The following is a 27,465-nucleotide window of genomic DNA, read 5'->3' on the forward strand; positions in this document are numbered from 1 at the left end:
CAATGTGGAGAGTACATGAAGGTAAATTGTATGAGATAAGGTTGGAAGATATGTTGGAACTAGTTTAGAGAGGGTCTTGAGTGTTAGCATCAGGAGTTTGGTTGGCATCCAGGAGCAATCAAAGGTTTTTGAAAAAAGTAGTGACAAGATCACAATTCTTCTGGTCTAGTCAAGTCAGACAACAGAGGAACTATCATCTCCTCTTAATAGAATATATCCTACTCAATGAAAAAGAAAAATATGTGTTTCTTTAAGGGCTTTTTCATATGGAGCAATTTAGTGATTGAAAAGGGTAGAAAAGGGGGGTATAAAGAAAAAGATTTATATTAAACTATGAATGATTTTGCTGCTATTACATATGAACACTTTGATATATATATATATATATATATATATATGAAAAATAGCTCTCATATGAGATTAGGACAGTTTATACAAAAAATCTTTTTATTGTATGAATATAAAAAGCTTAGATTTTCTTTTGAACTATATAGAGTGATGTCTCACTTTTGTAACAAGTTTAGTGTTGTAAAAAGACAACTTTTTTATTATAAACTAAAGAAAAACATCAATTATCTTTTTCCAGATTAAATCTGTTTAGTCCTGCCTCCCATCTTGTACTTATGAAGTTACATTAAAAAAAAACAATTTCACAAGTACAAGATGATAAAGATATGGTTAGAAAGGAGTTAATATAAAAAAAACTGGGGATTTTAGGGAATCTGTGAAATTAAACACAGCAATATGATTTGGCAGCCAAATAAGCGAATAAAAAGCTTGGATTGCCTTTTGAGAGGCATCACTTCTACAAACAAGGAATTAATCATCCTGATGTACTCTGCCCTATCTGAAATGTCCCTTTTAATTCTGTGTGTTATAGAATTCACTTTAAGTTCTTCAAATTTTATGAAGGACACTGACAAATAGGAGGAGAGTGTTCAAATGAGGGCAAGCACCTTAATTGGTAAAAGGCCTCAAATTCATGCCATATGAAGACTGATTGAAGGAACTTGGGATACTCAGCTAGGAGTTATAACTACTTGGGTTGGGGAAGGGAATGATAGAATAACAGCTATCTTCAAATATTTGAAGGACTATTACATGGAGGAAGGATTAAACTTGTTCTATTTGGTCCTAGTGGAAGTTTCAAAGAGGCAAAACTAGGTTTGATATAAGTAAAAGCTATTTAAGACTTAGGACTATCCAAAGGGAATAGTGTATTCCCCTCAATAAAGTTCTTCCAGTAAAATGTGGCTTTGTTAGGTTTGTGGTAGAAGTCTTGTCCTGGTATGAGCCAAAGAGGGCCAAATCTAAAATTTTATGATTATGTGATCTGATCAGAACAGCAATTAGGAGATTATTTGTACAATGATATAAAGAACGAATTCAAGAAATGGGATAGATAAAATGGGAAAATCTTTTGGGAGGTATGCAGGAGATAAGGTAAGAAAATAAATGATGACATAAAATTTAGAATGGTCACAGTGAGTGTGTAAAGGAAAGAAAAGATTCAAAACATATTGTGGAGAAAGACCTGACAGTATATGGCAATTCATTAAATATGACAGGTAAATTCTAGTATTTTATCATGGAGTTGCTTTGTTTCATGCCTGAGCCATGTCCTATATAATTAAATAATTAAACACCACAGCCAAAGCAAATGGAAAGTGAAAATATCTCAGTTCCCCAAAACAGGAAATATAAATCCTTTTGCATTTACATGATTATCAAGCTCTTTGACATTGTGCTCAGTCACCTTAATAGCCATAAATCCTTTTAGATGTTACAGATAATTTCACAAGGTAAGAGAAAAAAATGGCCCCAGGAAAAAAAAATGAATTTTACACACACACACACACACACACACACACACACACACACACACACACACACACAGCCCATAGCTATTTGAGTAGTAAAAGATCTGGGGAAAAATAGTAGACATTAATTGTATTTACATTTAGTGTGATTTTGCTTTATTCATTCTTCCTAACACCATAGGATGGATTACTGTATTTCTCTATGTATAAGATGTACCTTAATTTGGGGGCCCTAAATTTGAAAAAAAAATGTATTACATAAAGTTATTGAACTCGTTTTATTCATCATAAAATTCATCCAACTCCCCATCACTGTCAAAGATCCCATCCATGAACTCTGAATCGCTGTCTCAAGAGAGGTTCTCCCTGCTCTTCTGCCTGTGCTCTGGTCTCTGGGGTTGACCACAAGCCCTCTCTGAGCAAGTCTGGAGAGTGGATACATGCTTAGTCCATTTTGTTTCATGAACCTGAAGCATCTATTGAGTCCTCCTTTGAAATCAGTCCCTTTTCCATCAGCAATTCTTCTGGCCTCATGTTGAATCATCTCGGTGGACACAGGAATTCTTATGGCCCTTGGCTCTTAAATCCATCTCTTCAATTCCCTCTCTAACTCAAACCATTTGATTGCTTTGCCTCCCATGGCCTTCTTTTTCAATAGGGTTTCTTCTTCCTGTAGCCAGTCTCAGATTTCTCAGTTGGAGGAGGACCTAACTGACATTCAGCAGCACAATTTCCATTCACTTTTGCAAACCCGGTTCACTTTGAACTTGAATTCAGCACTGTACAAAAATTTTTTCTGAGACATTTCTGGGTAGAACATGGCAAAACATCACCTAATATACCGGTAACAAATGCAAAACAGTGCGCACAAAGACCGCACTCATGGAAAAGCAGGAAATCCAAGTAAAAAAGTCTACAATCACTATATAAGATGCTCCCAGTTTTTACACCCCAAATTTTTCAAAAAAGGCTGCATCTTATAGATGGGGAAATATGTTATTATCAATGGTGGTTTCTCTCATCAGGAATCATGGCTCAGAAAAAGTGTGGTTTCTTTTGTTAAAAAAACAACATAAAGAAAGCCAAGAACCTCCTTCTTGCTTCCCTGCTTTGCCTATGTGTGCATCAATGTGAGATGGATAAAACTTTGGTATCAATCTACTATTTTTCCCCCCTAGGGTTTTTTTTTTTGGCAAGCAAGGCAATAGGGTTAAGTGATTTGCCCAAGGCCCCACAGCTAGGTGATTATTAAGTGTCTGAGGCTGGATTTGAACTCAGGTCCTCCTGACCCCAGGGCCGGTGCTCCAGCCACTGCATCACCTAGTTGCCCCTGTCAATCTACTTTTGTTAGCTGTCTCAGCCCTATTTTGTTTTTGTTGCTGTGGTTATTATTTTAGTTCATCAGATTGTTAGATTATTTTTTTAGAGCCTGTGTCAACAATGTGCTTTTTGGTTGTGAACAATGTACTTTTTGGTCTAATGTAGAAACTAGGATTAATAGCCAACAGACACAATTATGGCAGCACATCAAAGAGGTTTATTAAACATATAACCACATGAAAATATACTCTGAAAGACTATAGATACAGCATCAAGCCACAAAACTCAATTTGCTCATGATGACTTTTCAATATGTCTGTACTTAATACACCATTACAAATAGCTTTAGAAGAAATTAAAATAGTACAATTCCATTTCACAAATGGCAGCTTAGTTTTGCATGTAGTTTGTGATTATGGTTCAAATGTTTCAAAAATAGTAATAGTTTAGGTACTTTATAATACTAACTTTTGACAAAACATCAGAATCAAACTAAAAATCTGATATGACCAAAGAAAAAGGAACCCAGTATCCATTTTGACCAGTCCTTTCTAAATGATAATGCCTTCAAATTGATGTTTCTGAGCAACTTCAGAGAAACTCTTGGGCTTCCTTAAATTTCTATGCAGTCATGATCATTTTTACTTTTTAATTATATATGTATTCCATTCCATCTCTTCGTCTCTGTAAAAAAATAATCCGTACAATCTAATTAGAGATCACCTTTCTAAATGCAGATATGCCATTTTACATATATTAAAGCTTTTCATTTTGTAAGCAGAGAACTTTTTTAAACAACTGAAAATAAATAAATTTAATTTATTATACAATATAAAAGACTTTGAACTGAAAATAAGGACATTTGGGTTCTAGCTCATCTATAATTCTGACTTCTCTAATGATACTCTGAATCTGAGATAGCCAATGATATTTTTTTCTCTATCTAGAAAATGGGATTAGTTCTCGCCCTTGATCAACTTATCAGGAATATTATTGTCATAAAGCAAGTAGGTGGTTTGTTTGGTTGTTTTGGGGGGAGGGGGTTTGCAAGGCAATGGGGTTAAGTGACTTGTCCAAGGTCGCACAGCTGGGCAATTATTACGTGTCTGAGGTTGGATTTGAACTCAGGTCCTCCTGTCTCCAGGGCCAATGCTCTATCCATTGCTCCACCTATCTGCCCTCTTAGTAGGTAGATGTTTTAAACCTTTTTTTGGGTCATAGACCTGTTTGGAAGTCTGATAAAACTTAGGATCCCTTCTCAGATTATGATTTGAAATAACTGAAGCAAATATTCCCCTCTTTTCAATTTCCCTTTCATTCTCTAGGGCACCACCATCATCCTCTCACTCTCATGCTTACAACCCAGGTGTCATCTTTTGACTCTTCACTATTTTTCACAATCTATTGCTAAGGCCTTTTGATTTCATTTTTGTAAAGTCTCTCTCAAAAATACCCCTTTCTTTCCTCTAATAACAATTATCAATCTGTTACAGGCCCTCATCTCCTCTTACCCGAACTATGGCAATGGCCAGCTGATAGGTTTGCCTGCCACAAGTCTCCCATTCTTTCCTAAATTCACCCACCAAAGTGATGTTTTTCTAGAGCATGTCTTCTCCCCAACCCTGACCTCACTCGATCATGATTCCTTATAATCTCCAAGATCAAATGTACAATTTTTTATTTGTGGAAGCTCTTCATAATCTAGATATCCTTCTTCCTCCCCACACACATTTCCAGGCTTCTTACATCTTACCTTGACCTCACCCCTACTCTTCTTTCTCTCCTATTTTTCTAACCAGTGACCAGGATCTCTTTGCAGTTCATTCAACAAGATACTTCATCTCCCTCCAGGAATTTTCACTGCTCGTTCCTCATTCCCAGAATATTCTGCCTCTTTATATCTATTTCCTTGCTTCTTGATCTAGTCCCAGCTAGATCACCTTTAACAAGGTCTTTTTCTAATTTTCTAATTTCTCAACTCTAGTGCTTTCTCTCTATGGATTATTTCCTATATATCCTGCATATAGTTTATTTGGATTTAGTTGCTTAGTCTCTCCTCCATTAGATTGTGAACTTCTCAAGGACTGAAATTCTCTAGATTCTTTTATATCCCCAGCAAATTAACACAGTTGATGACTGAGTGACTTTTTTAAAATAATTGAAACACATGCTAAATTTCAGTTAAAGGTTATTAAAATTAAATTTAATTATTTTCCCATCCAATTCAGAGATCTCTCATTGATTCCAGATTAAGACCCTCCAGCATACAAGGATGTCCTTTAAATGGAGCAATGGGAGAATTTCAAATGGGGAAACAGATAAACTCAAGATATTCTTTTGCACGAGTACATGTTTTCCTCTTTTTTTAACTTTAATTTTTAATGTTATTTTATAATCTTTACCAAAAAACCCACATATATTAAAAAGCTAACAATTTCACAGCAAATAGGAAACAAATAGCTGGCTTAGTGAATAGAACTCTGGCCAGGAGTCAGAAAAACTATAGTTTAAATCTGCCTTCAGACATTCTAGTAGTGCAACCTTGGGCAAGTCCCCAATCACTATTTGCCTCAGGTTCTTCATCTATAAAATTGGGATAATAATAGAATAACCTCCCAGAGTTTTTATGAGCAGCAAATGAAATAAATTTTTAAAGAGGTAACTCAAACATATCTAAAGTCATTTTTAAGGAAGGGAGCTCCTATAGTTGGGAAGAGGGGGATGAGGAAGAGAGGTTAGAAAAGTTGCCCTGAAAGAGGAGGCACTATGGTTGTGCTTTGAAGGTCTCTAAGGATTGTAAAAAGTAAAGAGGGAATGCATTCCACACAGCAATTGTGAAGGTGAAGAGAGTAGGGCAAGTGATGGATGCTTGAGCGAAGGGAGAGAAGTAAGAAATGGTATGTTCTCATGAGAAACTGCTAACCTAGCTCAAAGAGAGTAATCTGAAATAAGTTTGGAAAGGCAAATAAGAACCAAATTGTGGAAGGTTGAACACTAGGTGTTTTATTATAGAAACAATCAAGATTCACTTAACAGGGCTTTATTTTTAATTTTTCCTGCAATGTGTGATTTGAGCATTTTTGTTTTGGTTTATTTTGTTTAGACTTTTCTATAGAGACAAAAGGGTTCATTTTTCTCAAAATTAAAAATCTAAATATTACAAGCATTTTCTTTCCCCTAACTTTTTAATAATTTCATCTTCCTTGAAGATAAATCTAACACATTAAACTATCTACTCCCCATTTGCATTGAATTGCATTTATTCAGACCTTACCATTTTAATGGCTTATTTAATCATTTTATTGTATTTTGGAATAAGAATAATAATAAAAAGGCCTGGAGGCAATTTACCCAGAAAGTTATAAAATATATATAATAGAGTCTGTCTTATGGGAAAATAGCAGATAATTTTAATGGCATAATAATAATAATAATGTTTTATGTAATGTTTTAAATCAAGTGTGACCAAGCTATGACCCATGTACTGAATACAGTCCTTGAAGTCCATACTTAATTACATTATCACATTTTATTATTATCCTCATTGAGTAATATGGATTACATTTTAGTCATAAATAAATCTTAAATTCTTTATTTGGCTCTTGACATATTTTTTTTGAGCAATGCAACCCAGAAGAGCTAAAAGCCATGCTCAATTTTGCAAAGTGTTTTACCAACAATATGGCATTTCATTCTCAAAACAACCCTAGGAGGTAGGTGCTGTTATTATCCCTATTTTACTGATGAGGAAACTTAGGCAGACAGAAATTTAAGTGATTTGTCCAGGGTCACACAGCTAAACTGTGAAGTTCTTAGGCTGGAATTGAACTCCAAGTCCTAGGTTCTAATCACTGCATCTCCTAGCTGCTCCTATGAAAACATAAAAATAATCATAATGCTTTTGATTTGCCACCATTCCCTTTCTCCTGTTCTGACCCAACAGTCATAAGATCATAATGAAAGTATCTTGAAAGTCATATAGTTAACTCCTTTTACATTTGAAGAAATTCAGACTCAGAAAATTTATATGTCTTATCCAAGATGACAAAGATAATAAGTGGTAGCAGAAGGATTTGAGCCAATATTCTCAGACTGGGTGCTGTTTCTACTTCATGACCAGAATTTGGGTCTTTGAAAGCACTTTAGAGACCTGATACTTTACACTACAGCTGGGGCTAGAACCTGAATCACACACCACCCAGTTGGGCTTCTGCCAAAACACGAGCCATAGTATGAAATACATTAATGAATTTTTTTACCTGCAATTACTGGTTCATTTTCTGCTCTTTTTCCTTTTTCAGGAGCTCAGTTGTCAGCTCCGTAATGTGCTGCCAGGCTTCCTGGATGTGGATAGACTCTACAGTGCGAGAGCAGATGGCAAAGCGCAGAACAAACTTGTCTCTGAGGTAACTTGGGACCAAGTGGATTTTTTTGGTTTTGTTAATTTTTTCAAGAAGTGCTTCATTCAGTTCATTGGAACCCTGAAAGAATTTTAAAAAGTGAGTCATCTGAGATAGCTTTAGTGCTTCAAAATTTGTCAACTTAAGACCTGGGGTGGGGCACTTGACCAGCTTTTATCTATCAATCAATAAGCATTTATTAAGTAGTTGGCTAATGTCTAGCATGGAGTTAGGTGGGTCTTGGGGATATACAAATGCACAAAAATGAAATAATCCCTCTATGCAAGGAGGAGAGACGGGTGCATATATGAGGAAATGCAATATAAAGTTCTTAAAGACAAAGGACATAAATACAACATGGTTTGCTTGGGAGGGTCCTAGTGGTTGGAGGATCAGGAAAGGCTTCATGTAGATGATGGTGTTTGAGGGGCATCTTAAAAGAAAAGAAAGACTTTCTGAGGCCTGGGTGAGTAGGAAATGCATCCCTAGTATGTGGGACAGGCAATACAAATACATGTAGTCTAGGGATGGAATATTGTGCTTGAGGAAGAGAGAGGCCTTCATAGAATGTAGTAGAGCAGTAACATACAATGAGACTGGAAAGATAAGTTAAAGCCAGTTGTGAAGGGGTTTCCAAACTAAATGGAAGAGTTTATACCTTATCCTAGCAGCATAGGAAGTCATCAGAATTGACTGAGTTGAGTGGGGGTGACTTGGAAGATGTGGAACGATAGACTGGAACAGTGAGAAACTTGAAGCAGAGATACCAATTGAGATTTTCAGTAATCTAGAGGAAAGGTGAGAGATAGGGCCTGAACTGAGGTGGTAAATGTATTAATTGATTGAAGTCAAGTGCAAAAGATATGGAGATTGAAGTAGCAAGATTTGGTAACTGTTTAGATATGTAGGATGAGGAAGAATGAAGAATTAAGGTTAATGTAGAGATTGTTAACCTGGGAGACCGAAAGAAGAGTTGTTCCTTTGACAAAAATAGGGAAATTTGGAAGAGGGGAGAGTTTGGAGGTAAAGAAAATCGAATAATCTTACTGTCCTTTCATAACATTACCCTAGAACATTACACCTTGTTGTGAACATTGGACATCTTGGTATTTCCTTAGAGTCCATCCAGAAAATGACCTTTGAATGACTCAAATAAGATCCATACATACTTAATTTTTGATCCAAAATATCAATAAAAAAAGAAAATTTGAAAATCTGTTATCTTTGTAAGAGCTGGGAATTAAAGAACATAAAGGCCTTATGGTTTTTAAAAGCAAAAAAGAGAAAAGATACACATTATCTTTGAACTTAATCTACTACTCTGCTATTTTATGTTTTTGAATTGATTTTTTTAGTTTACTCCTGCTGTTCAGAAATAGCAGTCTCAGTTATGCAATCTGGCACACATAGTTCATAGTTTATACTTTGGGGAAACTGATAGCAATCATTTCAAAACCATTGATTTCTAAAACTTTCTATTTTTCTTCCTTATGGAAATAATTCTCAAATTAAAGTATTTGAAGCTTTAGGATTATTAAGGGAAATAATAAAGATTCATATGAGAAAATATATTTGAATTATTTTACAAACCTTAAAGCTATGTATTTCAGATTTTGTTTTTGTTGTTACTAATCTTGTGAACTAGCCAGCACCCTGGGTAGGTGATTTTAAAAACAACTCAATCATAGCTTTTGGTTAAATTGTTCAGCTCGGTTTTGTGATGAGAGCACAAGTGAGATCCAGACAAAGTATTCCAGAAGAATTTGAGTAGAGGGAGATCAGGTTCAGCTGGAAGGATGAGGAAAGACCTTATGTGTAAGAGACTGTTGAGGGTCACAGGAACATCATTGCGTGACTGGCAATGACTTAAAAGTCCTCTTGCCCAGGCATATTCAATGGCCTGATCACCTGGGTTGGCTCTCTCTCTCCCAATCTTCTCATCTGTTCCTTATATTTTGGCACTTCATGGAGCACTGTGTTAAACACTAAGCAGGTGACAGCAACATTGTTTGAGAAGTAGTAGCCTGAAGAAGTAAATTTTATCACCTGCTGTCCACAAGTACAGAGGCATTTGTTTAATTTGCTAATTGGAGAACTTGTCATCTTTGTCTCCTGCCTCTGCAATGTTTGTCTGAGACAAGTACTAATGATGAGTAATGGATAAGTTAGTCAGCAGGTGCAACACTTATGGAAGAGAGACCCAAGCTGGGTCTTGAAAGAAGAGAAGAATTTCGACAGTAGAAATAAAGAGGAACTGCATTCCAGTCATATAAGACCTACCAAAAAAAAAAAACCCAAGGAGACAGAAAGACGAGATGAAGAATGACTAATAAATCAGTATTGCTAGAATATGAAGTACATAAAGAATAACAGTGTGAATTTTGACTAGAGAGATGAGCTCTAGAGCTAAAAGAAGCTCTAGGAGAAGGTGAAGAATGATAAGGAAGAATAGGCTATACCTCCTGCCTTCAATCACCATGTCACATGTTTTGAATGGATTCCATTCCCCCAAATATTTGTTGAAAGCCTTCCCCTTCTCCTGTCCAGTCCAGGTACAACCTCCCTCATGAAAGTATTCCCAATTAAAAGTAGTCCCTACCTCTTCAAATCTCTTTTGTTACTATAAACTTGTATATATACATATATATATATATATATATATTCATATTCTAATTCAAATTTTAACCATGTATAGCCATTATTTATTCTACCCTACATATTCTAAGGAGCCAGCTTGTACCAGCTCATGGAGCTATTACTAAATTTTTAATTTGAGCATCTTGGAAATAATCAAATGTTACTTATCAGAGCTGGATTTATTACTTTCTTGGTTGTTTATACAAGAATATGATAGAGAAAATATTAAGATTGCAGATTGAACTTAAAAGTATATACTGAATATGTTCCTCCTCTTTCCCCCCAAATAACTGGTTGTTAAACATTTTTCAGCAGTACAGCCTAAGGCTACAAGATTGTGAATTCCTTAAGAATATATATATATATATATATATATATATATATATATATATATATATATATAGGCAGCTAGGTGGCACAGTGGATAAAGCACCGGCCCTGGAGTCAGGAGTACCTGAGTTCAAATCCGGCCTGAGACACTTAATAATTACCTAGCTGTGTGGCCTTGGGCAAGCCACTTAACCCCATTTGCCTTACAAAAAAACCTTAAAAAAAGCCCGAATATATATATATATATATATATATATATATATATATATATATTATATATATATATATATATAGTTTCAACTCTGTATCATTTGCATTTAGTGCAGTGTATTTCACATAGCAGGCTTTTAAGACATTTTGCTGGATTAAATTAATCTTTAGAAAAACATCTAAAAGCAAAAAATGGCTCAAAGATTCAGATATAGAAGAAAGGGTGAATTAGAGAATGGTGACACAATGCTGCAGAAGGGAGAGTAAAAAGTAATAGAACCGTTTATATATCTTTGTTGATTCTCCTTAAAATGATAAGTTAAATTATGATCGCCCAAATGCTAAAAGAATAATCAATTCCAACATTTTTTCAACTGTTGCTAATTTTGTTTAACTCTTCCCACCCCCACCCCCAAAGTTCTTGTTTTTGTTTTTTCCTTCAGGGAGAGAATTCTTTCTGCAAAATACAAAATTCCAGATTTAGTTGTTCATGTATCAGTTTCACTTTTTATTTCATCTATAGCAAAATAGATAAATGATAAAGGAGTATAGGTTGAGTAGAGGGGAAAAAAATTTGAATCAAGAGAAAAGTGTTTAGGTACATTGGAAGATAACTTTATTCTCAACCACCAGACTGAAAACACACTGAAATGATAATGATAATGTAACTCCTAAAAAAACACTTTGAAAGGCTTTAGACCCATTATCAACCCAGTTATTAATCATGATTGTAGAAGACCAATAATGAATTATGCTTTTTGACTCTTGTCTGAAAATTGGTGGCCTAGAGTTATAAAATGAGACTTATTTTCAAATATTGCTACTATGTATATGTTAAGGTGAACTGGTTCTGGAAAGAAAGTAATAAATTTAAAAAGAGAGAGAATTAATAAAATACTTTTAAATATATAAAACAAAAGAAGTTCAGAAAAATATACAAACTGGGCAATTTATTACTATTTCATTAAATTTAATATTAATAATTTAATATATAAATATTTTTAAATTGTATGTAATAGAAGACCCCAGGTTCATATACAATCCTTTGTTCTGTTAATTATATTTTGAAATGATTTTTTGTTGGTCAAATTCATTAAAAAAAAAGAAAATTTTAAAAGTTAGAAAAACAAGCCTATACTTGATTGAAATGAAATAAGACAACTTATATTGCTTAAATTGTTCATAAATGAGTAAAGAAAATAAATAAGTCCATCAGTTCTCTATCATGAATGTTCAATCATGCCTGCATTCCCCACAGCTGGCAGACTCCATTTGACCAAGCTATGAATGAATGCCCACCTGTTCTATAGAAGAGGATATGCTCTGAAAATAGTGTTACTTGGGGGTCCTTTGGCCCTGTACCTCTGAATCTTTCAGCAGACTTGTCAAAGTTCCCATTGTCAGGGGCTGCGTGTTTAAACAAACGCAGCTCTGTTCAAAAGACCTTTTCCAAGAGCTCCATACACTTCAATATATGCTGCATCTGTTCCCACAGCAGGAGATCCTCTCTCTAATGAAAGAATCAACACAAAAGAAACTCCCTTCCTTCTTGAGCTCTGAGGAGGCTCCACTGTAGTTCTCATTATCAGACATGCAGTTTGACTCCTCAATAAATAGTCAAAAGATAAATAAATAAGTAACCAAGTCACTTAGGCAACTGAAGAGCTCAGAAAGAAATGTCTGTTAGCATTCACTGTTACTAAAACAACTGGGAACTGTTTTAAAAGGCTTTAGAAAAGTTTCACTATAAAAGCTAATTTCTATCAGCCCTTTTAGGAACTGTATCAGATGAACATAGTCTGGAAGGAACAGTACAATGCCATGAATCCATTTAAGGTAATTTTCCCCCTCTCAGCATGCACATGTACTAGACATCAATCTACAGATTAATGGACATCTGGTTAACAGAATTGAATATAATTGAATAAGCTATCCAATGAAACAGGAGCAATGGGCCATAGGAGTAGTGTAGACAAAGTTAAGGGAACTAGGTTCAAATTCTGTTTTTGCTATCCATATGGCCTTGATAAACTCACTTCATCATTCTAAGCCTCAGTTCCTTATTCATAAAATTAGATAATCTGTAAGATTCCTTCCAATTCAACATGCTGTAATTCAATGTGGTAAACCTTTGCTATGTCAATGGATCTGTAAGTTCATCAATGTAGGTACTCTTTCCAGTGATGGAGTTTGTTACCAGCCATACCTTCTCCACTTTTGTATCTCTTATCAGTGTTGCCCAAAATGTCTATCCTCCAGGAGGTCTATTCAATGTGCTTATGGAGTCTGGGATGACTTTCTCTAGATTGCTTCATGTTATGTGGAGAATACCAAGTTATCCCTCTACATCTCCATTAATGATTCCCTCATTCTGCTTATTTAATGGGCTCGTTCCTTTTCCATCATATTTCATTCTGATGCCATCTTTTCCTTTTCAGGTTAATAATTTTTGTTGATAATATACTGTAGTCAATTTATGTCCAACATGCATTTTTTTATTACCTTTGAATTGGTCACAACTTTTATTCATCAGAAACCACAGTAGTCCATGATTCATAGTCATCAAGCATCACTAGGATAATACTGAAGGATCTCTGATTCAGAGAGAAGCTAGGCATTTATTAAATATATGGTGCAATGTCTTTAAAAGAATCCAGTTCTGATTATTTCTTCAATTCTTGACCTATTTTATGGGTTCATCTTTCATGTCTGTCCAAGATATATCCCTAAGAAATGGGAACTTCAAGTTCCTATAATCTGGACAATAATTCATTTTGGTTATTTTTTTCTGTTTAAATGGTTATTATAGATATAGGTCATGTTATAGGGTTTAATGCATTCATCATGTATGTCATTTGTAAGCAGGAGTATCTGGAGGCCTTCACCATCTAGGGAATCCCTCTTCCATTTGTACTCTATGATGGTCATATCTCCATCCAAGTTGCCTTTAGTAAGCATTCATGTCATTGTTTTATACATTACTTGATATAAATAATCCAGAATATATATAGATAGATAGATAGATATCTATATATATATCTATATCTATATCTATCTATCTATCTATATATATATCTATATCTATATCTATCTATCTATCTATATATATATATATATATATATATATATATTAGGATTTTTGCAAGGCAATGGGGTTAAAGTGGCTTGCCCAAGGCCACACAGCTAGGTAATTACTAAGTGTCTGAGACCGGATTTGAACCCAGGTACACCTGACTCCAAGGCCAGTGGTTTATCCACTACGCCACCTAGCTGCCCCCAGAATATATTTCTAAATGTATCTTCTGAGGAATGTGTATGATTTTAACATATGCATGGGAAATATCTTTTTGTATAAGAGCCTCTTAGGCAGCATATTTGTTCAACTGAACTAAATGTTACATATAATCAAATATTAATCACTGAGATCTGGTATTATATGTGCTTTTTAGCTAATTGTATGAGTACAAACATGTAGTCAACTGTAGAGTAAAATTTATGAGAACCTTTTTTGTCTTTTCTCATACCTTGATCAAGGGTACTTTCAACATATATACAGGTTAGTCGTATAAAAATGTTTGAGGGAAGCTAGGTGCTGCAGTGGATAAAGCACTGGCCCTGGGGTCAAGAGGACCTGAGTTCAAATCCAGCCTCAGACACTTAATAATTACCTATTATGACCTTGGGCAAATCACTTAATCCCATTGCCTTGCAAAAACTGAAAAAACAAAAAACAAAAAAGCATATATAGAGATTAGTCTTATAAAAATGTTTGAAAAAAATGATAAAGCATGCATATAGATGATTGTTATTCTCCTGATGATTTTTGGCCAACTTTTCCATGAATTTGGCATTGAACTCTTTATCAAACGTTTTTGAGAGTTGATCCCTCAATGCCATCAAAATTGTGTTATCCTCAGCATGAAACTTCTTGGTGTTTCTTTCCGTCTTTATTTTCTTTAGCACCATTTCTATTTCCCCAAAGAGTTTTCTGAGAATTGTGATGATAGAGTAAATGTGTTATCTTCACTTTTTGTGCTGGTGAAAAGAGTCTGTTTTAGAAATCTTCACAAGTTTCTTCCATTTGTTTAAATATTATTCCTCTTCCAGTTTTATCCTTAAATTTTCTTAGGTCACTAGAGTTATTAACCTGGGATCTGTGAACTCATTTGTTTAACTATCTTGATAACTGTATTTCAGTCACTTGTTTTCTTTTGTCATCCTATGTATTTAATTTTATGCTTTTAAGAATACCATTCTGAAAGCAGTTCAAAGGCCTTACCACACTGCCAAAGGGATACATGACACAAAAATATTAAGAATTCCTGTGATAGGATGATTTGGATATGTTCCTTTGTTGCCTTTGGTTTAACTTTTCTAGTATATAAAATAGCTTGGGTCAATATTCTTTTGCCATTTTCACTTTTGAGGAAATGGCATCATCATGTTTAAGTATTTCCAGTTTGAGCTATTTTAATTGAATGCTGTCTGTTCTCATTTTTATTTTTTTCTTCTAATTACATATTGATTTGGGATTTGCTTTAACAAGCAAAAGTTCTGACTAGAAAGGACAGTTGATTTAAAAATTACTTCCATATTGATAAGTCTTTTATTGCCAAAAATAAGGTTAATTTAATTTGGTATGGTTTTATTCAGACCTTGATTATGTTCAGTACCTCCTGACTCTCTGCTTAAAGAAAATATTCATGGAAAAGGCATGAGATTTATCTATAGGATTTAAGCCATTAGCCTTTTTTAAATTTTTTCATACAGTTACATGTAGTCCAATGTATTTTTAAGTTCTTCTTCTATGTCCACCTTTGCTTTAATGTCATGGAATATTAAGGTATGTTTAGTTTAATTTGGAGGATTTTTATGGAGCTCTTCATAGAATCTATACATACTCCCCTACAACACCATGATTTATATAAGGATGAAAATCTGTCTATTTGCACAAATGAATTTGATTGACCTGACATTTTTGATTGATGTGATCAGTTAAATCAGATTACTGCAATGGTATAATTTATGTGTTGCTTTTCCACTAAAGATTATTGATAGAATGATAAAGAGAAAATGAGTCGTGTTGAAAATAGTCCTTACTAGGGCAGGGTAACTGGGGCATTGTCCTAATGTACTGAATTTAGAGAACTCTAATTTTAGAGAATACTGTCAAGACTTACAATCCTATAATAGCACATAAATAATAATATTTAACATCTATCTGGGAAGAAGAATTAGATACCAGATCTTCAGCTAGGAGAGTATTTTCCGTGCTCTACCTGCTTCATTCTTCTCTGCCCTCCATTCAGAAACCTGTCCAGAAATAGCCTTACACTAGTGTGGTGTTCCAAGGGTCTCTGTTTCTCTCCCTTTTCCAACAACTGAATCTTGGAATGAGGGCAAATTTGTGTTATTTGCTCTAGAAGTTTGTGTTTAAATTTGTGAAGATAAAAATTTCTTGCTACAGCTCTGACAAGACAACATTTGTGAGTTCTAGGAAAGAATTTTATAATAGCCACAGAGATATTAAAAAAATCAGATTCCAATAGCATTGGTACAATAGAGAATTTTAATATTTAAATGTAAATGTTATCAAATATTTTCTTTTCCTTATCTGGATCTTGCATCCCAGTGGATCTTATAAATGCTATTCTGCTCCTTGAAATCCAGAACTGAGTCTTTTCTTATCTTAGTATTCCTAGCATCTGCAGTATTGTAGTTGTGGAATTGAACTGATTTGCAAGAAAACTGCCCTTGGTCCACCTCACACTAAACTATTGAGTCATCACAGATAACATTTACTACAGGGTTTATGCTGTGAAAAGAAGCTTTCCTGGGCACCAGGGAAGCAAAGCATTAGAGTACTATAAATGAGTTGTTTCTAGTCTAGTTGGAACGTAAAAACCAGACTAATCTGAGGTATTCTTTCATTGTTATTTGATACTGTATATGAGCTAGGGGCGTAGAAAAAATCCAGATATGAAGGATCCAATGAGAAATCTTTGCTCTGAGTCCAAAATTTAATATTTTCTTACTGTTATTTTTGTTGTTCAGTGTTTTAATCATGGTCATGGCTTTCTTGGCAAAGATACTGGAATAGTTTCCCTTTTTCTTCTCTAGTTCATTTTAATAGTAATAGTTGTTCTTTGTGATTGAAGAAGACCATCTCATCAACTACATGATGACATTGAACATTTTGAGGGAAGTATGTGAAAAGACATCCTTCTCCCAGCCTTTTCCAGCAATGCCAGGGAAAGCCCCAGCATGTGATTTTCTGGAGACAACGTGGTGACAACACAGTCTATTCAAACCTGTCTCTTGATGGTCTAATCATCAGTATGGCCTTTTCCTCTCAGGTCTGCAACCATACTCCTCCCCAGAACCCAAAAACTTTGATTTCCAGGAAGCTGTCCAGCAGGTCATGGGAATCATGCCATCGGATTGCTAGTTGACATTGTTTACGGCCATTTTACAGATGAGGAAACTAAGGTAAACAGGGTTAAGTAACTTACCCTGGGACACATAACTAGTAAGTGTCTGAAGCTGGCTTTGAACTCAGGAAAATAAATCTTCCTGATTCCAAGTCTATTGCTCTATCCACCATGCCATTCTAGTTGCCCTTAGATTTATATGTGTGTGTGTGTGTGTGTGTGTGTGTGTGTGTATGTGTGTGTGTGTGTGTGTGTGTGTTTGTGTGTGTGTGTGTGTATAAAATTTAATGAAAGGAAAAGTTATAGTTCATTGCTTTGAACTCTAAAGCTATCATCTGGTACCTAAGAGACACCATAGCAATAATGTGGTAAAGCCAGATCAAATTGGCTGGTGAAAGCCAATTGTTAAATTTTCAGTTTGAGCATTTACACTCTGGAAATTGTCAAATTCTACAAATTAATGTTTTATTAAGTTTTTTCAGATTGTCTCGACATGAGAAAGTTATGGAAAAATGTCAATAATGTAGCTTAAACTTAAAAGTGTGTTGTATGTACTTTTTTCTTCTGAAGAGCCAGTTATTAAATATCAACATATCCTTGCACCAGAGGTTTAGTCAATTCCCAGCTGTCATAGGATTGAGCATTTATCTTAACCTGATTAGTAGAGTAATCCCCACAAGAGCAATACATTGATTTCACTTACCCTCTGGGACCCAGCTCATGGAAATTAAAGTCATCTAAAAAGCATCTAAACAGATATTTTGCTGTGTTTGTTTTTATGCCTTATTCCCTTTATCATTGTCCAAAGCAGATAAGGAAGATTTTCTTTCAGTGGTTGATAGTTACCTTTATTCGGAAACACACCAGTCCCAGTATGACTTCAGCACAGATCTCAAATCGGGGATCTTTTTTCACCAATGATTCAAACTCATGTGATAGTTTTACGTGCTTGAAAGAGAAAAGAATGGACTTGATTGAATTTTGAATCACATTGAATTTTATAAAACTCAAAATCTTATTAAAACTATTCATTGTTTATGAGAAAACTGCCTGAGTTTTCCACATTACAATTTTAAGTATAGTAATTATCTAAGAATAACTTGTTCAGTTCATTTACCAACTTTGGGCCTTTGTTTCATTTTGTATAAAATGAAGGAGTTGGATTAGATGATCTCTGAAGTCCCATCAACCTCTCTAACTATGATCTAAATGTGCAGTTTGGTTGTCAAGAAGATAATTTCTTTGCCTCAGTTCCCTCATTTGTAAAATGATGAGGTAGGACCTGATGACCTCAAAGATTTCTAAGTTCCCTTTCCATCTAAAATTCTAGGATTCTGTGTCTTCAAAAGTTTTATATTTAACATCAAGCAATTGCCAGTCATATCACTAGAGGGCACCAAATGATTTGCAACCAATAGATTTGATCATGGACTATTCGTCATACATATTTCTATTTCATTTTGATATCTCTGCTGCTAATATTTTGCCGGTTATGAATCAAAACTGGAACACAGTTTATCTCTCTCTCTCTCTCTCTCTCTCCATATATATATATATATATATATATATATATATATGTGTGTATGTGTGTGTGTGTGTGTGTGTGTGTATGTGTGTGTGTATGTGTGTTTGTATACATATATATATAATGATTTAATTATATATAGTATATATTTTATGTAACTATAGTATATATTTTATGTAAGTATACACACACATATACACCTATAATGATTCAAGATGCAAAGCTCATTGGTTGAGCTTGAGGTCTACTTCCCTTCCCTAGAACCACTTCCCTTCCCTCTATTTTCTCTTCACGTTCTCTTCAAACTCTTTTTTTCATTTCTTCCATTCTTCCAAACCTTTTCTCACTCTACCATTTTGAACTCCCTTTAAAGAGTATCGAGTTATTCTGTTGGCATTGAATTTAAAGGGCAACACAACACACAATTTAAAATGAGGCACTGACCCAAAGAATGTTTTGAAAGAAAATAGCTATTATAAGAAACTGATGACAAAAAACAAAATACTATGCCAACAAAGTCTGAACAACAAATTATATATTCTAGAATTTGATTCAATCTTATTTTTTTTAATTCAGATAAGCATTTTTACTATTCTATTAATTAGGGTTATTCTAAGAAAATAACTCAGAAAAGAAAAATGTAGGGCTCTATTAGAGTAGCTGAAACAAATGTGGAATTGGAAGATGATCAAAGACTAATTTTGTCATTGATTAAGTTCATTAAATATAGACTAGCCATTTTAATGAACTGAGATGCTTTAAATATAAGTATTCATTCAGAAAGTGGTAAATACGGATAATCTTTTTTATTTGAGGGGCAGCTAGGTGACACAGTGAACAGAGCACTGGCTCTGGAGTCAGGAGGTCCTGAGTTCAAATCCAAGCTCATTCACTTAATAATTACCTATATGTGTGACCTTGGACAAGTCACTTAACCCCACTGCCTTGCCAAAAAAAAAAACAAAAAAATTTTTAATAGAAAATTATGAATTTAACTGATGTTATTCTATTCTAAATCTGAAGCATCTGCCCTGTTTCAAATTTGCTGACCCAAATCAAATAAAAACATTTAAAAGGTCAGAGATTTGCATCATAAAATTCATTACAAAATTTTTATTAAAATAATGAGTCAGAAGAGATCTAAAGAACCATCTGGTCCCACCATTAGTTTTTTTTTTAACAAGGGAAGAAACTGAGACACAAGAAAGTAAGTGACAAACTCAAGGTCACAAAGGGAGTAGGTACAGAGCTGGGATTCAAATGTTGTCCTCTAAGTTGAGGACTTTGTTACCTTCTACCTATAATCTGGTAGAGTAGCATATTAAAGAAAAAAAAAGCAAACTAAGAGTAGCATGTATCCTCTCTGTCAAAGGGTTTTTCTTTAACATACCAACTTTATTTCATATGTGTGATACATAATATATGTGTTTAAGTGATATACATGCATATTTACAAATATATGTATATTTATGTCACATTTACATGTGTATATAGCACATTAATTTAAGGAGATGATTCATAGATTAGTGCTAATAAACCCTTTTTTGTATGTTTTGAGTATAATTCTTTGAAGACATAGAATGACATGCATGGGGATTGGAGGTTGGAGCACCCATCTCCATCTTCAGTGTCCCTGAAGGTACCATTTATTCTTCAGGTACTCTACCACTGTCGTGGTGAAATATTTTTGTATTTGAGAAATAGTTTGTTTTAAACATGGAAAAAACACTGGTCTTGTAAGTCAGAAAATCTGAATTTGGCCCCCAGCTCTACCATTTGCTAGTTTTGTGACCTTGGGTAAATCAATATGAACTGTGATTAGTTCATTTGTCAAATAGATTATAATAATACTTCTACTTATTATATAGCTATAATGTTGCATTATGTAGATTTTTATTAGGATCATAAATTTAGACTTAAATAGGGCATCAGTGAATTAACATTTACTAAATGATTACTGAATTTCAGACACTATAAATTCTAGAGACACAAAAAGAGGCAAAAGATTGTGTCTTGTACTGAGAGGCAACAGACCTCAAAGTCATAAGGACAGGACGTTGACATATCCTGACTGCAATCTTAAATAAGTCACTTAACATGCAACTCTAAGTCTATTAATTGCAAAAGAGTTGCTGATCAGAGGCAGCACAGGGTCCTGGACAGAGCATTGGATTTACTCAAGAAAACCTTGATTAGACTCTTATCTTAGATATTTACTACCCACATGGCCTGGGCAAATCAAAGCACCTGTCTTGGCTTTTTCATCTGTAAAATGAGGGGGTTGTATCCCCTGACCTCAATGCTTTCTTTCAACTCTAAATCCGTCTAATGATACTATCATCTTCTTGGTAGAGGAAGTTTTCTCACCAGGAGTTCCTTATACCAATTATTTCACAGATTTGATCCAAGAAAATTAAGTAATTATAAATATAAAATGTTTTTTTAAACATTAGGTATTGTGAGATACTACTACTAATACTGAGTTTTAATTATAATATTTTTAAAATATAAAAATGTTTAAATTAAATTCATAATTTCTCTTGGGACTAACCTAACATAATTAAATAAAATCCTATTCTAATACATTTTTGCTAATTTATACATTGTTGCCCTATAAAAATAAACCTTAATGGTCTTCAGAAACTATGCATTCTGTATAGGAAGAAAATATTGGTGAGAGGAAGAGTAGATTACGGTTTCCAATTGAAAAGGCATTAATTGTCATTTTGGATTTTATAGGTTATCCTACCACCTACCCTGTTTTCTGTTAATGTCTTGGAAATCTATTAAGTGAGACAGGCTGTAGCTAAAACATGACTAATAACTCTTTCTGGACTGCTCTTATTGACATATGGATCTCCTCAAAGACTAGATTATGAAGGAAGAAGAATCCTAAAGTGTCCTTTTCAATCAGCATATCTTTCTAGAGCTAACCATCTATTCCTTCCCTGGGAGTATATTTGAAAGGACATTTGACAATTCAACAATCACATTTTTAACAACTTCTTAATTAGCATTTTTCTGCTTCTGAATTAGAGACCATATAACTCAGACTAATTGTTCAAATCAAACGATTAAAATGAGATTTTTTTTTAGTCATACTTTTTAATGTCTACTATGTAAATCCATCAGAGATGTTGTATGCATTGTGTAAAATAATGAGTGAAAGAGTATGAAAGAGGTGTGTTCTTAGGATATCAGTAAAAAAAAATGTGTGTGTGTGTGTGTGTGTGTGTGTGTGTGTGTATTGGAAGGGAATTTTAGTGTCTTGAGTTTTTTATTCAAATCTTACTCCTCAAGAAACAATCATCCACAGATGCCTGATTATCCTGACTTAGACAACAATGGAAACTGAACTGGGAGTTTATGCATGCTTCTTTGGGTATTTGAAGTCACAGAAAGGAGTTATTACTCTAGTTTTTAAAATCTGCCCATACCATCTCTTTCCAAACTAGACAGAGAAGTTAGTAAAAATAAAATTACCTTGCGGATGTATGCTTGTAGTCCCTTCACACCATACATCCTAAACACAAACCACATTTTCAGAGAGCGAAACCTCCGGCCTAATGGTATCTGCCAGTGCTGAAAATGGGGACAAAGCATCTCATCAAAGGGAGGACTAGAAAGAATGATTTCCCCTTGTACAGCTTACCAGTTCAGCAAAGCAATTTATCAGCATTGTATACTTCCCTGACAAATACAGTGAATCTTATAGGACAAACTCAATTATTCTAAGGACAGTATAAATCAGATATAAGGGTCTTGTTGTTCCTTTGAAGTATTAAACCAAGTCATAAGAAGGGTAGTGAACACATCAGGGACTAGTATAGCCTTGGAAAACCCAGAAATATCTTATCTGTTGTCCTATATTTTAAGTAAGGATGAGAGACAGAAAGATTTATTTTTTCTTGTTGTATGAGTGATTTGTGATTATAGATAGGACATTAAATTGACTTCTCTTTTCTTCCTCTTCTGACTCTCTCAAGCCCATGTGAGAAAAGCAAGTCGACTTTTCGGAATAACATTCAGTGGGTAGAGGTAACAGAGGGGAAACAGTGGGATGAGTATTTAAGAAATATGAGACAACTTTTCCCTTCCACTCTGGTCAGACACATTGTCCCTGCATATTTTATATAGTAGACTTAATGAACTTAAAATCTTAAAGCTGATATGCAAAGCAGAGCTGAGTTCAGAGTACATTCCAGATGCAAAAGTACTTTTATCAAAAAGGGTTTGAATTACTCTTTATCTGGAAGTGCAATGAATGGGCTAGGGGACAGGAGAACAGAGTTATTTGAAAATACTGATTCCTTTGGGTCACAGTTTTTTATTTAATGTCTGAGTTGAGTAGTCTACATATATTTTTTTATATCTAAAAGGCAATTCATATTTGTAAAAATTTTTTTGCTATTTTTAAAAAAAAAGATTAGGTCTTCCTAGTCATAGCACTGTGGCTGTTAAGTGACCTGGGAGTTATAACATTTTATTAATGTCCTATTTCCAATATGGTCTGTTTTGCCCGTTTTCAAGGGTTCACCAAAGTGAACATGATGCTTGACTTAGCAGATACCCAGTTGACTTGGTCAATTAAAACTCTTCCCGTCTCAGCCTCCCTAGTTAGTTAAGATTATAGGTATGGATGTCCTTCTATGTCTGACTTAGACATAGCAAAATTTTTAAAATATAATAGACTCCCTCTCTCCCTCACACCTGGTCCCTACCAAGCACATACTTCTAAGAAGGATTCACTAGTATGCAACATGTTTCATACTTTCATCCATAGTTTCATACTTTATTCTCTCCCTTGGGAGTAAAAAAGAAATAGTATCTACTTCCCAGGAAGGTGTTTTTGGATTTCTTGGCATGATTCTTCCAGTATTCCAACATTCTTAGATAATAACTGCTTTAAGGACTCATATGTAACTGGGACCATGAACATTCACTCTACTTGGGGAGAAGGGTCAGGGGAAGAGAGAGATTATTGATGTATATGTGAACAGAGTAGATAGCTGGACATTTTGAAACCTGTTACATATTTGGAAATTATTTTTTAATGCCTACATGAAAAAACAGTGGCCTTACTTTTAGTGACCTTAACTAAGAGAACAAGTTAATTGAGGCAGAAAAAAGCTGTCCACTAGCTGATAAGTATTACTTAAATTTTTTTTCAAAAGTTCTAATTTTGTAGGCTTATTTATCTTAAGAAAAGGAGAAAACTGTACGTGAACACATGTAGAACAATAGATACTCCCTTCTAGAGAAGATATATGATTTAAAATAGAAGGCAAAAAAATCAAATAGTTCACTTACCCGATAATCAGTGACAAGACCTGAAACAATTTTAAAAAATTGGTCATTGAATAAGCTAATGAAATTCAAAATCTAAATTCTCTAGCTTGATAGTCAAACCTCCCTTCACCCCACCACACTCTCTCTGACAACATAGCTTTTCAGCTTTATCTCACACTATTCCCCCCTCACACACTATCAAGCCAAATTGGACTATTCATCTTCCCTGAACATGTCTAGTATTTTCTCATTTTGGAGATTCATGTCATTCTCTATGACATTAACGCCCTCCCCATTTCCTCTTCTCCTTCATACACATGTGGTGTCCCTGCTGTCATAAAGTCGTGGAGTCCTAGAATGTTAGAATTGGAGAGGCCCTTACACAAAAATTCCTTATTTTATTTATGAGGAAATACCCTTCAAGGTCTAGTTCAAAGGCTACACCATTCATAAAGGCTTTCCTAAATATTCTAGGAAATTATCTCTTTTCCTTCTAAATCTTCCAGAACTTTATTCATCTCTCTTTGGGGCACTTGTCATTCTTTTTGATACTCTAGTTATTTTGGTACATTGTCTTATCTTCTGTGCTCCTTGAGGAACAGAACTATACAGCACACCTCCTTCATTAACTAAGACTACTTCTCAGGTGTTGTGGTTGTTTAGTCATTTTCAGTTGTATCCAACTCTTTTTTTTATTTTAAAGAAAGATTTTATTTATTTTGAGTTTTACAATTTTTCCCCCATTCTTGCTTCCCTCCCCCCACCCCCACAGAAGGCATTCTGTTAGTGTTTACATTGGTTCCATGTTATATACATTGATCTCAGTTGAATGTGATGACAGAGAAATCATATCCTTAAGGAAGAAAAATAAAGTATGAGATAGTAAAATTACATAATAATATAATGCATTTTTTTCTAATTTGATGGTAATAGTCTTTGGTCTTTGTTCAAAGTCCATAATTTTTTTCTAGTTATATCCAACTCTTAAGGTTTTCTTGGCTAAATAGCTGGAGTGGTTCACCATATCCTTTTCCACCTCATTTTACAGATGAGGAAACTGAGGCAAGTAGGGTGAAATGTCCAAGGTGACACAACTGGTATATATCTGAGGCTGGATTTGAACTCAGGAAGAGGAGAATTCCTAGCTTCAAGCCCAGCACTTTATCTACTGGCACAACCAGTAAGTAGAAAATGAGAAGAGGAGAAATCAGTGATGACTACTATTCAGGGATGGTGGAATTTGAGTTGGGTGTCAAAGGATGGATAAGAATTGTATCAATTCTTTCAAACCATTAATATAATCATTTGAAGTAGTTTGGAAGCATGACTTTCTTCTAGTACCTCCATCACCCTTCTAGGCCACTAGATCTATGATGTACCAGTGGGAGGACAGTGAACCATCATAATGTTATCAATACAAAAGAAAGTGTTGGTTAAGTTGCTGTGGTAATATTGGTCAAGGATATATAGAAAATAATATCGAGGTTATTAGTTCAGAAGATTTCAGGTATTTGTACAAATTCATTTATTTTAAGTATCACCAATATTCCATACTTTTCTTAACCTATTTTGGTTAATAGTGATCTCTCCATTCCCTGATCACCATCATATTTAGCACTTCATCATATATTTTCATTTCATTTTCAAAATGTTGGCCACTAGTTAAATTTTTTTAAGTTTCACAAAGAACTTATCTAGTAGAGATTGCAATTTGAATTGATGGAAGAGGTATACCCATCCCAAGTAATACTATGAATTTTTAAATGGAACACAATTAGTTTGTGCTATCTTATATTGCTTAGTTAGTTTGTTTTCTCACTTCAACCAAACCATAAATTTTTTGAGAATGGAAACTATCTTATTCATCTTTTATACATCTGCCACGCCCATACCCCTCCATTTTTGAGCTCATTGTATTCCAACTTGATAAACTCTTTGAGGGTGGGGACTGTCATTTCCCCCTTTTATTCCCTACTATTTTGAAAGGTGGATATTAAGTTAACAAGAATAAGCTATAAAAATATTTTTATAGGTGAGCAGTCAAATGAACTTCAGAATGGATAAATCTGAAGGAATACAATTAGGAAAAAATATTTGAAATTATACTCATTAGAGAAGTTTTGAGCTATTAGCAAAACTCAGGAAAAGAATACTAGAATTATTGGAGATTGATCCCTAAGTATGTCAATCCAATGCTGATTTTAGGAAGAACATTAAAAACAAATAGAAAGCCAGATCCTAATGGGAAAAGGACCTGTGTGTACAAAAATATTTATAGAAACTTTTTTGTGGTAGCAAAGAGTTGAAAATTGAGGGTTTGCCAATCAATTAGGGAATGATTGAACAAGTTGTGGTATATGATTGTAATAGAATATTATTATGCTATAAGAAATGAAAAGCAGAACAATTTCAGAAAATTCTCCTTCCTTCCTTCCTTCCTTCCTTCCCATCTTTGTTTATTTTTCTTTTCTTCCTTCCTTCTTTCTCTTTCATCTTTCTTCCTTTCTTGCTTCCTTTCTTTTTTTCACAAAATAACTAATATTAAGATTGCATATGTATAACCTATATAAACAACATATCAGGTTGCTAACCATCAAGAGGGAAGGGGGAGAGATAAAATTTGGAATTCAAAAAAATTTTAAATGTTAAAAATTGGTTTTGCATCTTATTGGAGAAAAAGAAAGAAAGAGAGAAAGAGAGAAAGAGAGAAAGAGAGAAAGAAAGAAAGAAAGAAAGAAAGGAAGGAAGGAAGGAAGGAAGGAAGGAAGGAAGGAAGGAAGGAAGGAAGGAAAGAAAGAAAGAAAGAAAGATGTATATACCTTTAACAATGGTATGCTCTTTGCTAAGAGAGAACTATGCAATTTTAATTATCAAAAAAGGTACAGGAGAGCTCAATCACTAGTCTTAGGTGACCATTGTGCTTCTGCCACATTAGTGGTTAGGCCACTGGGTCTGGAGTCAGGAAGACCTGATTTCAAATCTGACCTCAAGCACTAACTAGCTGTGTGTCTAGTAGCTTAACCTCTGTTTCCTCAGTTTCCCCAACTATAAAATGAAAATAATAGCACCTACCTTGAAAAGTTGTAGTAAGACTCAAATGAGATAATATTTGCAATGCACTTAGCACAGTAACAGACATATAATAAGTATCATTTACTATTTATTTACTACTTCCCTGATCTACCTTCATGTTTAAAAAAAGATTATATAGTTGTTAATAACAATAATAATTGCTGACATTTATATAATTTTTAAAGTTTGTCAAGGATTTTACACCTGCACTAAGTATAAGCATATATATATGACATATTATATATAATATAAAATCTTATTTGATCCTCCATCTACTCTTGCAGAATTATCTGGATTAGCTATGCTGACCTAGTTTTAAGAATCACATAATCTTCAAATCTTAGAAATGGAATGAATTGCAGAAATCATTTGCTCTAATTCTTATTGAAGCATTACATCCCTCTATATGAGCTCTAGTGTCAGGGACCTTG

The 27,465-nt window shown here is 34.3% G+C and overlaps 1 protein-coding gene across 1 annotated transcript in view; it reads right to left on the reverse strand.

Annotated features, from left to right (window-relative positions):
• Nucleotides 1-3,159: 3,159 nt before the first annotated feature.
• DDC (dopa decarboxylase) overlaps nucleotides 3,160-27,465 on the reverse strand; it is a 140,458-nt gene continuing 116,152 nt past the window's right edge. Inside the window, exons 11-15 of the mRNA XM_074198287.1 lie at nucleotides 23,984-24,003; nucleotides 22,157-22,255; nucleotides 17,995-18,096; nucleotides 7,400-7,621; nucleotides 3,160-3,824 (exon numbers count right to left, since the gene is read on the reverse strand). Coding sequence (XP_074054388.1) covers nucleotides 7,406-7,621; nucleotides 17,995-18,096; nucleotides 22,157-22,255; nucleotides 23,984-24,003 — 437 coding nt within the window. The 3' untranslated portion in view covers nucleotides 3,160-3,824; nucleotides 7,400-7,405. The remainder of the gene's footprint in view (nucleotides 3,825-7,399; nucleotides 7,622-17,994; nucleotides 18,097-22,156; nucleotides 22,256-23,983; nucleotides 24,004-27,465) is intronic.

Source organism: Macrotis lagotis, chromosome 8 (genome assembly GCF_037893015.1).
Source record: "Macrotis lagotis isolate mMagLag1 chromosome 8, bilby.v1.9.chrom.fasta, whole genome shotgun sequence".
NCBI classification, from domain to species: Eukaryota; Metazoa; Chordata; class Mammalia; order Peramelemorphia; family Peramelidae; genus Macrotis; species Macrotis lagotis.